This window comes from Channa argus, chromosome 11, assembly GCF_033026475.1.
Source record: "Channa argus isolate prfri chromosome 11, Channa argus male v1.0, whole genome shotgun sequence".
In the NCBI taxonomy this organism is placed as follows: domain Eukaryota; kingdom Metazoa; phylum Chordata; class Actinopteri; order Anabantiformes; family Channidae; genus Channa; species Channa argus.
The window spans coordinates 11,435,428-11,447,640 of NC_090207.1; the positions used below are offsets into that span (position 1 = coordinate 11,435,428).

The 12,213-nt window shown below is 41.8% G+C and overlaps 2 protein-coding genes across 5 annotated transcripts in view; both read right to left on the reverse strand.

Moving 5' to 3' along the window:
• Positions 1-2,430: 2,430 nt before the first annotated feature.
• On the reverse strand, positions 2,431-4,906 carry atoh1a (atonal bHLH transcription factor 1a). Its single transcript, XM_067522568.1, has 2 exons — positions 4,340-4,906; positions 2,431-4,069 (listed from the first exon to the last, which is right to left on the reverse strand). The coding sequence occupies exons 1-2, from the start codon at positions 4,584-4,586 to the stop codon at positions 3,237-3,239; spliced, it is 1,080 nt and encodes a 359-aa protein (XP_067378669.1). The 5' UTR covers positions 4,587-4,906; the 3' UTR covers positions 2,431-3,236.
• Positions 4,907-8,242: 3,336 nt separating this feature from the next.
• Positions 8,243-12,213, reverse strand: part of grid2 (glutamate receptor, ionotropic, delta 2) — a 443,522-nt gene continuing 439,551 nt past the window's right edge. For 2 of the 4 annotated variants that reach the window (XM_067521709.1, XM_067521712.1), the window contains one exon: positions 8,243-11,358. In XM_067521709.1, the coding sequence (XP_067377810.1) occupies positions 10,900-11,358 (459 nt within the window). In that variant the 3' untranslated portion in view covers positions 8,243-10,899. The remainder of the gene's footprint in view (positions 11,359-12,213) is intronic. The other 2 variants (XM_067521711.1, XR_010915583.1) reach the window with 2 other exon arrangements.

The following is a 12,213-nucleotide window of genomic DNA, read 5'->3' on the forward strand; positions in this document are numbered from 1 at the left end:
ATGCAAGTTTCTTTCTTTTCATTAATAAAGGAAGCTGTGGAATGCACATATTCTGAATACATTTAGGCTATTGAACATGACTGTGGAGGCTCAAAACATGTTGAACACACCTTTTGCCTAAATATTATTTTAAGTGATTATCCCCGGACTTCATTGGAACTTTTTGTTAAGCCATTATGTTATCTAATATTCATCACATGTATTTGACTCTATCCCGCATGTCCTACAACATCAACTAAAAAAAATCTTCTAAAAGCTTCCTTGATACTTAGAAGCTTATATGTACATTTTCTATGGCATCATGGCGTGTGATACTACTTTTCCTCAGCAGGTTTGTTGGAGGTAGGTCGATGTACAAACATAAAGATTATCAAAGTACAACAAGGATCCAGCTATGACCTGTGTGCATAGAGCTTCATAACAACAGACGTTTTCCTTTTCCACTTCTTCTTTTACTCCCAACATCTACACGCGTCCGTGCGTCTCAGGTTCACCCTAACTCCACCGCTCTGTTGTTATTTTTCATAACGTCCGTGCGTAAATAATTAATGTGCGTGAAACAGTGAAACCTCCACCTGCCCAGCATCCCACCTGTTGAGGATAAGCTGGTTTTACCTGCAACTTTCGATATGTACCACTAAAAGCACCACTAAGACAAGCGCAGCGTATTAGTTAATGACAAAATTGAATAATGTGCCCAAACACCTTGTAAAGGCAGAAGTGAGAGAAATTTACAATCGACGGAGGGGGGGAATAACTTTTTAACGTTTGGTTTGCGGTGATCCGTGAATCTAAACGCAAACATTATGCAAACTCACCGCACCGAGCCAAAGCTGCTGTGGATTTTCTCGTTACCCAAGTTTAGGCGGGTTGCACATTTGCATAGCACCAAAGTTAAAACAAATAATTAAAAAATTCCCATAAATGCGATGTCCTTTTCGTGCGGAGAATGTTTTACAAATAACTAGTTTCTTGATTATTTAACTTTTGCTTGCGGAAAAATATAGGGGGAATTTAAGTTGTGATAAGAGACGCAAACCTAACAGAGTTGGGAGCTTATGTTGTTGGTCAAACCGTTACAGAGGATAATTGAAAGGGTCTAAGTTTGTTAAACTGCATTGGACACAACTATAGGTTAAAAAAAAACAGGCCTTCACCACCTTATGAATTATTGCAAGGCTGTTGTAATAGACTGCAGTAGTAGCTGTTTTTTTTCTTCTTGGTTTTTGGTTAGTTTGCCACATAACTTTAATTCTGCGGCCTGGCCTGCATTTCTACAGAGTGTCTTTGAAATGTTTACGGAAATTTGATCTGATTTCACCGCAACACGAACTCGCTGCAGATGTCTCTCTGATCCTCAGATACAGCTCTACCTGCAGAACTCCTGTTAATAATTGAACGGCATCCTTATTATATTCCCTTTTATTCCGTGTTTTCAAGAGGCGACCAAAGGGGCACCGATCGTGATTGGTTAAAAACAGTGGGTGGGAGACACAGCAGTGACAGGTAGCAAAAAGGTAGTTCATGTACTTTCATAAATAATTTCAAAGTATTTTGCTATTTTGTACCTCGCTCCTTTGTCTCCGGGGCCTTCGAAACATTGTAGATTACTTACAAAAGGATCGAGAAAGAAAACTCACTTCACTGAGTCACCGAGCATGACTGGTTGCCAAACCCAGTGTGTGCGTCCACGTCCACGTGTGCGTGTTTGGGTTGATGGAGAGAGAAAGGAAAAAGAAAGGAGCAGAGAGGAGGAGGAGGTGTACCGTGTGTGTGTGTGTGTGTGTGTGCGTATGTGCAGGTCTTTCTTTAGTAGAGAAAGTGTGTTCCCTCTCTCGAGTCAGGTCCTCGGGGACATGGTGGGGACCCGCGAGCGCTCACCAGCTGACAGCGCGTGCTTCATTGAGGCCATCCAACACCTCGGCCCACGAGCCAGCCAACAATAGCGTGATATTAATGCGCACTCCCCATTACCAAATTGATGGGCTACTCACAAAATGGACGACATGGCAACAGTTCAGGCAGTACACACGCGCACACGCACACTTAGCGAATAATGAGCAAAGTGTGTCAAGTGGTAAAATCCTGTCTAAATAATTGTAAAACAGCACTGATGTGGTTTGAACAAAGCAGCCAAACCTTATTCTATCTTTTCCCCAAAACCCAAAGGCCCTGCTCATTTACTGTGGCCTATCTAATACGTTTATAAACATACATTTTTAAAACTTATTAAAAGTTTACTTTTGTATTACAAAAGCTATTGTTATTATTATTGTTACTACTAATACTACTACTCCTACTACTGTCTCGTGGTAGGCTATTAGCCTCGTATAATTTAGTTGGGAATTATTTAAAATGTTAGAGTATTTCATTGTACGGGGTTAAAGACAAAGAGAAGTTACATTTTCATTTGCTTTTTTATTCCCAAAATCAAATGAACATAACAATAAATGGCAAAATGATAGCTTTTTGAGCTAATTTAACTATGGAGTTATAAAAAGGAAAGCAAATGAAGCAACAATAAATACATGTCTATTAATCTCATCCAGTGAAAGCAAAAGACACTCAAGTTCATCTGAAGATACAAAAGAAAATACAAAAGAAGGCAGCAATGATGGCTACATTAAATAGACTAATTGGCAGTACTACACTATCAAACAAACACGATGTTTTTATGGTTTGAAAACAGAAGTCGCATTTTTCAAGCCTCTGGCTCGTAGATTTTAAAGTGCACATGAACTTTTTAAAGTTGCAAAACAAAATACATTATACAAACAAATTAACAAAAACGTGACAAAACAAAACATAATTTCATAGCTACAAAAAGGTTTCCTTTGCATCATCAAATACAAGCAATTATGCATACATATATGATTTTGTGGAAGACAGCTTTTTGGTCGGAGTGACGTGGGAAATACCCATGGCAGTGCTGTGAGCGACATGGCAGAGGGGTCTTCCAGCCACGTCTCCATGGAAACTAAAAATTACAGGCTATACATCTATTGGCAGAACCGAATTAGGCCTATTTCACATAAAAATAATCTTTAATTATGCAAAAAGTTGATAAAATAGATCATTGTTAAATATACAACGTGAATTTTGTGACGCAATAATTTTCTATGCTTTAACGAATGCATTAGCAACAGAGGGTGTAGGTGCGATTGACACGGTTTACGGACATTATTCTGTTGTCGGCTGCAGTGAACATTTAATTTTTTATCTTCATTTCCAGTTGTTTAAAAAGAAACTGTGTGGTGATGGTGAGTAGGTAGCTTCAGATCTGAAAGGTCATCTTCTTCACTAGAGTGGAGCTCCATCACTATTTCATCCGAGTCACTTAAGTGCGAGTGTGGGGAAAACTCTCCATCACTCCGGGGAGACTCTTTTCTCCCACCTCCGACCGGTGCCAGCGAACTGCCCGCCCGAGTGGAGCATGAGGGAGAGGCCGAACACATCGCTTCCTCAACAACCATGGCGGAAAACGAGCCGTCGTCGAAGGAGGAGCGGAAAGGCACCCCGCTGATATGGACAGGTAAGCTACTTCCTGAGTGGGGCACTGCCGCACGTCCCCTGCACGACCCCCCGACCGAAGGTGAAGGGGAAGCCCTGTCTGTCGTCCCGTCAAAAGAGAGCGCAGTGTCACACTTTGGCGAGTTGCTGTTACTGTTTGACATGTCGGTGCTGTTACAGGCAGAGACCGGACCTTGGAGCAGCTCAGCAAGAGCGTTGATGTAAATCTGGGCCATCTGCAAAGTTTCGTACTTGGAGAGCTTCTTGTCGTTGTCAAACGCCGGGATGACGCTACGCAGCTCGTCAAACGCGTGGTTAAGCCCGTGCATCCGCCTCCTCTCGCGCGCATTGGCGGCCACGCGCCTCTGTCTCTGCACGCCGCTGACGGGTTTGCTGGACGGGGCTCTCTGTCTGGGGGAAGCCTCGTCCGCGGGCCCGGTGACCGTGCCTTTAAGGCGGCACAAGTCCCTAACTTTGAGCGTAGAAGAGGAGGAGCTCTTGGCAGATTTTCTGTAGCTGGGAGGGCTGGGATGGCTGGAAGACCCCGGGGATCCACTGTCTGAAAAATGAAAAAAGTTAACTAACAGAAACTGATCTGGTTTGACAAGAAATGCATACGGCCTACTGTTGTGGGAGCAGAAGAGTTTATATTGTGCAAAATCAACTTTTTTTTTTAAGTCATGACTGTTGTCCCTATTTGCAAACTTCTGTGAAGGGAAAAAGGACGTCATCAACACTGCACATAACGTGTCGGATGCATCGGATGTTTAAATGCAGGTGAAACTTTTTTCACGGCTGTTCCAAAACTGTTTAAAGCAGCGTTTCTCACCGTGGTAGGAGCCCACGCTCGGGCAGGGCGAGTGCTGCAGGTAGTCGGGTGAAGTGGCTTGTGCCGCGCAGGTGCCAGAAGGCTGAACCGGAGCCAGCCAGGCGCGTGGGTCACTTCCACTGTCCACGAGCGTCAATCCAGGTTGGTAGCAGGACTCCTCGAGCTGCCTATCCCCTCCCCTCTCAACCACTCTCGGGCTCTGCTGCTCTGCGCATATTCTCCAGTCTTCTGCGCTCAGGACCTCCATGCTTCCAGAAACCCCAACAGGTTGGTAAATGTAAGACTACCAATAATAGAAGAAAAAAGTAGCTGGAGACGGTGTCTCAATGTGTGCATATGATGGTCGCGTGCAGGACTCCTTCTCCGTCTCAAGGCGCTGCGACCGTTTAAAAAGCGGCACGCGCCTGGGAGCCCCCCTCCTTGCGCTGGTCGCGTGTTGACATCCAATGAGAAGTCTCGGTAAAACCCGAGAGAGGTGATTATGACCCCTCCAAACTGGACTGTTTATGATAACGTAACAATTTAAGGGGAGCTTAACGCAAGGGAGGTAAGAGGAACCTCCCACAGGACCCACGTGCATGGGGAGTGTGGACAACTCGAGACGTGCGCAGCTGGGACAGAATCTCTACCTGTGCGCGTGTCTGTCCATCTCAGGCATGCCAGAGGGAGGGAGAAGGAAGGAAGAAGAGGAAGCTGCCATCCCCAACTGTATAATCAGTGACAGCATCTTCGGTGAGGCTGCGTTTACAGTTATGTCCCATTGGCAGCCGATGATTAGTTTCCCTCCGGAGTGTGGCGCTAATCCAATATGCCAACACACATTACTGCGCATCACACACAGCTCTAATTGAAATTAATCCTTGAGAAAAATCTGCTATAAAAGGGGGAAAATAATTTAGGCTAAGAAAAGTTTGACCAAGTCGGCTTAAAAACGCGGCTCCTGGGGCTCGCGCTCTCATTGTCAATTCATTCGTTCTAAGATCATCTCCAGTTTCCATTTTTCTTTTGTTGAGGGTCGAAAACCTTTTGATCCAGCTCTCGGAACGCCCTGTCTCCAAAAAAGGCTTCACAGGGAACGGAAACATGAGCCGGGGTCTCGCGCTCAACACTGTTTCCGCACTGACACTGGCTGAACGTGGCGCGCGGATTCTACTGGAAGCAGCGAAGGGAAAGTAAGCAAGCAAACATACACAAACACAGGATATAACTGCTTAACTTTTCAATTCATCACCAGACATTTCAATAAGAGCCGTGAACAAGGTGGAGGGAACTATAGTTTGACAATAGGCAGGAAAAATACAGTTTGAACAAATTATAGTTATTTAGGGAACCACCTGCAGTCTACTGATCAAAGCACCCATACTCACTGAGAGGCAGACTTTAGGCTAAATCTAGCAAATGAACAATGGGCTAATTACTGGGTGGAAATTAGCAGTTTAACATAATGGCCACACTCAATTTGGGACGAGGAGGATATAGCCACAGCTATGTGTAAAATACAGTAGTTCAGTGTGTGAGGCACAATGATCAAGGGGATAACGCCTACCTGTTGGCCTACAGCACCTGCCCACGCACGGCCATCTCCTAATGACATTAATCTCTTAATATTAATGACCTGATGGGGAAACTCGGAGCGAAAGAAAACGACATTAAACACTATCAATCAAATAGATACACTCTGATTAAAAACAGGCTATGATAAATGCGTAATGCGGACGTGTAGAATATTGTCCATATACTGAAAGAGGCGCGATCCTATAAGTAGGGGAGTTGTGGGAACATGCAGTTTGTGGGAAGAAATCCCATAATTTCAGAGATAGCCCGACATCAATCTTTTCTATTTTTTATTCATGTATTCATCATGGGGACGTCTTGTGGGCTAGAGGTCTGGCGCCGAGTGTTCGCCCCCTCTTCCCACCTACAAGCCCTCTGTTCATCGGGACGGGCCGAGCTCCTGAAGCTACCGACAGGTTGGATATTGTAGCTGGCGATTATTAAAGTGTCGCAGCCACAATGGAGACTCTATGTTCCATTGGTCACGCCTGGGGGGCTCCTCGAGGGAGAGGGGGGGGACTCCCATTCCAATGGGCGAGAGGAGTCTGCGTGCTGCCGCTTCTCATTCCCATCTCCCGGGAGACCAGGGCGCGACGGGCACGAGACTGGAGTGAGGGGAGCTGGACAGGGCTTTCACAAAGTAACTGTAGCCTTTCTTCAGTCCACCAAAGACAAACATGCTGTAGCTTTTAGTAGAGTGCTCTCATATAGCATTAAGAGAATTATCTTAAAATTACGTGCACTGAAACTTTGAGTATGCTATGCTTATACATGACACAATTATGAAATATTGAAGTTTGTATTTATTTTATAAGTGTATTTTGTTTTATACAGTGGTGTAAAGTACGAATATTTACTCGAGTATTAAAAAATCTGTAGTTCAAATACTTCATGGTATCTAATCCACTGTCTGCATTGCAGTAATTTAGTTTAATACTTTTAATGATGACCATGTTATATACAAAATACAGGCTACACTAGCGGTCATAATACTGTCATGGAGAACAAGGCTCAGCATGGCCACTCTGAGCAGCCTGCAGCTACACAGGCCCATGCACTGCAAAATGGGAATTTAAGTTACTGAAGTAAAAGTACTAGCAGATTATTGACATTTTAGTTAAAGTACAAAAGTAAATATACTTCGATAGAAAACAATGTATTTTAAACAAATACTTACAATACATTAAACGATTATGGTAGTTACGGCAAAACATGTGCGGAGTCAAGGGTCAAAGGTGGAGCTGATTTTAATCACTTTATGTGCCGACAGGTGGTAACCATAATAATATATCAGCATTTATATTTTTATAAAAAAAACTTTATTAACAAAAACATATCATCTTTTTATATGAAAAACACCAGGTTGTGTATTCAATCAAATCGTATACTCGATATTTGTATTTCTACAGTGTCACACTGCAACGTCTGCACATGGAAAGATCTAGAAAGTTCTTTCAAAAAGTTTTATTTTGGGCGACACATTTACCACTGAAACTACCAATACATTTAAAGTGAACTTTACCCTATGTAAAAAAGAAAGCGGGGCAGGGTTGAAACGGTTAAGAGGCTTACTGTGAGCTGTCCTGTAGCAATAAGAAACTACCTTTGTGTCAAAATGGTTGTCGCTCAGTTATTACCCTTGTCATTCAAAGCATCATCGGCATCTTTCAGTTTAAATATTAATTTTCAATAGGTGGCAACACGTCTTATCTGTCGACACATGGAGTTATTTTTGAGGACATGACAATGGGAACTAAATAGTGCCACTCTCTGGCTCAAAAGTGCTACTACAATGTAGTGCTCCATTGAACTTGACAGCAGTCGTCCTCAGCAGTGTGTCTATCCAGCTGTTAACAGCAGTATACAGGCCTTTGAAGTGATAGCCTGTTTGAAGTGAAAGACACAAAAGATTAGCTCATGCTTGAAAAACTATCCTACACATAAAATCATCTCACATCACTCACACAATTTACAATGTTATAGTTGGCATTCGTATTTTTTCCATTTATGTGACCCCTAGATCCTAATTAAATCAATTAGGTTTATTAATAAAGCACTACAAGTTGTACAATAGTCTTTATTAGGTTAAAACCTTTTGGATTTTCTCAAGAATCGTTTAATCTTGCAGCAAATGATCATTCTGTTTGAGGTTGGTCATGACAAATGTTGATAAAATAATAAAAGAGTGAGGGGGAGAATACTTACAAAAACAGGGACTCTTTCTAAATCCAAACATCAATACTTACCAGTATCTGGCTCAACTTACCAGTACGCTGTACAAGTATGTACAATGTAGAAACTTTGACACAGGGTTGTCTAGATTAACAAAGACAACAAATACAATCCCACTGTAGAAAACCTGTTTATTAGACAAATTATACACAGAAAGCTTTGCCACTTGTGACAGAGGCCCCGTTTGTTCAGTTTTTGAATAATATGCAACACATACAACAAAATAGGCCTATATTAAATACTGTACATCATAAATTTTTGAAAATTATCAAGTAAATCCTGTAGTTCTATGTATGAAATTAAAAATGTTAACAGATAGCGCAAGAGCAAGTTTGTGCATGCTTTCTTTTTAATCAACTTGCCACTTCTTGTTATTTAGCCAGCAAATAATAAAATGAACTCAAGATGATATGAGAAAAGCGAAGAGTTTATGTATTTTTGTTGACCATGGGCAGGACATTGGAAAACCAAATGCAGTAATGTGACTTCTAAACTCAACTCTAAATCTCATCATGATATACTCTTTTCTTTTTGTTAAACAAAAATAGCCTCAACATGTAAAATATACATTTGTATAATGCCTCTTTCATTTATACTAAATAAAACTTTGTAAATGTCCTATTTGTCATTCAATAGCCATACTGTAGCCTAATATAAGAAAAGAATGCCTAAGGATGCTTTACTTTAAAACACTGTGGCTTGACTGAGTTCTCTACGCACAACATTATGCGGTTTTAGTTCTTAAAGATAACAAACTGAAAACTTCTTCTAAACAACTAACATTATCAATTATTAATACAGTGTTAGTGAAAAAGGTTTGGTTCCATTTGGCCACCCCATGCCCTAATCCACAAAATATTCCTTTAATGCTGTTAATGAACCATTTCCCTTCCCCACCCCAAAATGCACCTTAATGGTCTCATTTTAATTAATTGGCACTTAAAAAAAACAAGTAATATAAACAGTACCCTTAATATTACAGATATGAAATAAAAGAATACTTCGGACTCATCTCATACAGGACAGCCACTGGTTTCCAATGGCTGTTGACTCTTTGTGACATTCCTGTAGAACCATAGATTTGCTGCTTTTAAATGTTTCCAGTACACCTTGATATTTTGGGCTTGACTGGACACTAGGAGGGTACAGCTAACTAGTTGACATATAAGGCCTGTACTGTACTGAAGATGCTGTTGCAATGGCTTCTCCTTAACACAAACTCAATTTCATCACTTGAACTTGAAAAGAAGTGATTTATGAACTCGAAAATGACATGGCCTTAGAGAATGAGTTTATATCTTATTAACAGCTGGGCCATGGCAGCAGTAAAATTAAGAAAAAAGTAAAATCAAATATAAAAGTTTCAATGACTTAATGAAATGCAAAACCAGAGACAACAGCACTCATTTAGCAGTTTTTCAAAGTTTGCTGAGAGAAAAAAACAAGTAGACAGCTTAGAACAATGCTATTTTTGTACTTCCTGACCAAAACACATTCCACATATTAAAATCTTTTTTTTTTTGAAACAAAATTCAATAAAAGACATATAATAAGCACAAGCCTTTGAAGTCTTTCAGCTTGTCTTTTATGTTTTTTTTCCTCTAAGTGTTTTTTTTAATCATCCCTTTATATTATCTTTCTGAAATTCTGATTAGAGAATCTCACCTTGATTTGAAAAGCAGATAGCACAATACAGGTGAGGAAAGAAATGGTCAGATCTACATACAATCACTTGCAGGTCTGTGGGCACTGGTACAGTGCAGTGGGACTGACAAGGAGTCTTTAATGTGCATCAAAATGGTGAAAACAGTTTCAGACCGATGCACCAAAATGGCAGAAAGAGTTTAAGATCGACGCACCAAACTGGCGATTTATCAGTGCCATACTGTTGCACTGTCATGGCATTTCAACAGTTTTCAAACAGGTGCACCACCAAGGTGTGAGCATGTGTTCGGCTGTAAAGTCTTAGGTCTAGTCAGGCCACCAGATGGACACCATCTTGGGGATGATTACAGATTTGGAATCCAATTTATTGGTGAAACCACACCAAAGAAGAGAGAGTATGGATTCCCACATAGCGAAAAGGCAGAGTAAAACTGGAGAAGGGGATTCTTCCAATAATCACTGAGATGGGGCCTTTTCAAAACTACAAGGGGTTGCTATATGCATTGCCAGAGCTACAGACAAAACTATATGTTATAGTATATGCCTTCATAAAATAACTGCCCCATAAGTGCTTATTATAAGTTAAAGCCCCTTGGAGTTGTTCATGGCTAAAGACCACTAGTCATCCACCAATGGCAGCCCTGAAGCTCACAAGAATATAGACGTACATCCTGTTGTTGAAGTAGTGGGGTTCAGACAGAAGTCAGGTAATTTCATCCAATCTCCATTACACGAGAGAGTTCTCATGTCATAAAACAGAAATAAAAAATCCTTTTCACACCCCCCCCCAAATAATCACCCAAACAATCACAAGAACAACAACAATAAAGCAAAGACTCAAGCCCCAATCCCCGCACGTCATCAGCATGGTTCACAGGAGGATAGACCCATCCCAACAGAACTCCACCTCATTTGATTTCCCTACATAAAAAAGGATGCCCATGAACACCCAAGCAGAAAAATGAAAAGAGAAAGATTCCTATGTACATAGATATCTATTTGACTTTTTAGCTTAGCCATACTGTATTTCTTCTAACCATCCTCGCATCCTCCTTCTGCTCCTCCCCTTTTTCTTCATCTCCCTCAACTAACGATTCTTTAGCAACTCCTCATATGGAGGTGCCCCTGTCTGGATCATTTCCATATCCAAAGTTGGGTCCTGGACCTGTGGGCTGGTAGGGGATAGAAGACATTGTTTTAATGGGGCTGCGGAAGAAGCCACCATTAGGAGCCCTCTGCCTAAAAGGGCCCACACCACCAGTCCGATGGTCCTGGAGGCCTACCCCGCCGCCGCTACCGAAACCAGCGGAAAATCCAGCGGCGGCTTTGGCAGAGAGGCTGCGGCTGAGGGTCTGGATCTGCTCGGGGATGAAGGTGGTGGTGGTGATGTGGGTGTTGCGGAAATCACTGATCTGCTCGAGTGCCTGGCGCGCAGCCGGCAATGCATCCATGTCAAGAGGTGTTAAATCGACGGAAGAGGTGGAGAACTGCTTGTGGGGGCTTTCATCCTCGGTGCACAAGCTGTTAACCCGGCGGTGTAGGTGCTCCAGGTCGATCTCTTTATCGTCCTGCAGATAGGGAGGGGCAGGGAAGGAGTAGAACAGAGAAGAGGAAGCAGTGATGGTAAATGATAAAGGGGAAGAGAGGTTAATGAGTGGAGATGTGAGGTGAGTATAAAGACATTGAAATGGAAGGATTGAGAATGAGCAGGGTACAAGAAAGTTTCAGAGACAGTGTTGGAGAATGGGAGACGTGGATGATAGAAATGAAGAAGGTCATAGTAGGATAGAATGATAGGGATGAGCAATGGGAGGAGGAAAGTGAATTAAGGGAATTTTAAAAAGAAAAGGAGAAAAAAGACGTAAAGGAAAGAGAAGAAGTATAGCGTGTATTTGTATTCAGGGGTGTCATCCATCCGAACAGAATTAATGAGTGTAAGAATATTAGTGAAAGCAAATGAAGGATGTTGGACAGCACACACGGGGCAAAACAAAGGTTTTTTAACCATTAAAAATTAAATCCAAGTAGAGGTAATTTCAGTATTGTGAGAATGACAGAGGAATTAACAAAAGAATACAAGTAAATAAAGTTTTTGATGGTCATCGGCAAATGTAAATGTGACAGGAAGCAGGGGGGGTGAGGAGGGAGGAGGAAAAAATGGAGAGAAGGATAGAGAAGCACACTCTGAGCAGTGGTCAGGATACTGGAAGAGAGAAACATACACACTTCTACAAGGTCTTTAAGGGAATGCAGATTATCTGGAATAAACACAGAAAACACTGCCATCATGCTGTGTTCTCTGCGATTCCAGAGTGCTGGATCTACTGTCAAGCGTTACCATACATTATCGGTTATTATATTGCAAATACAACTGATAATATTGGAAGGCAGTCCAAATGTTCAACAATACCTTATGGTATCCT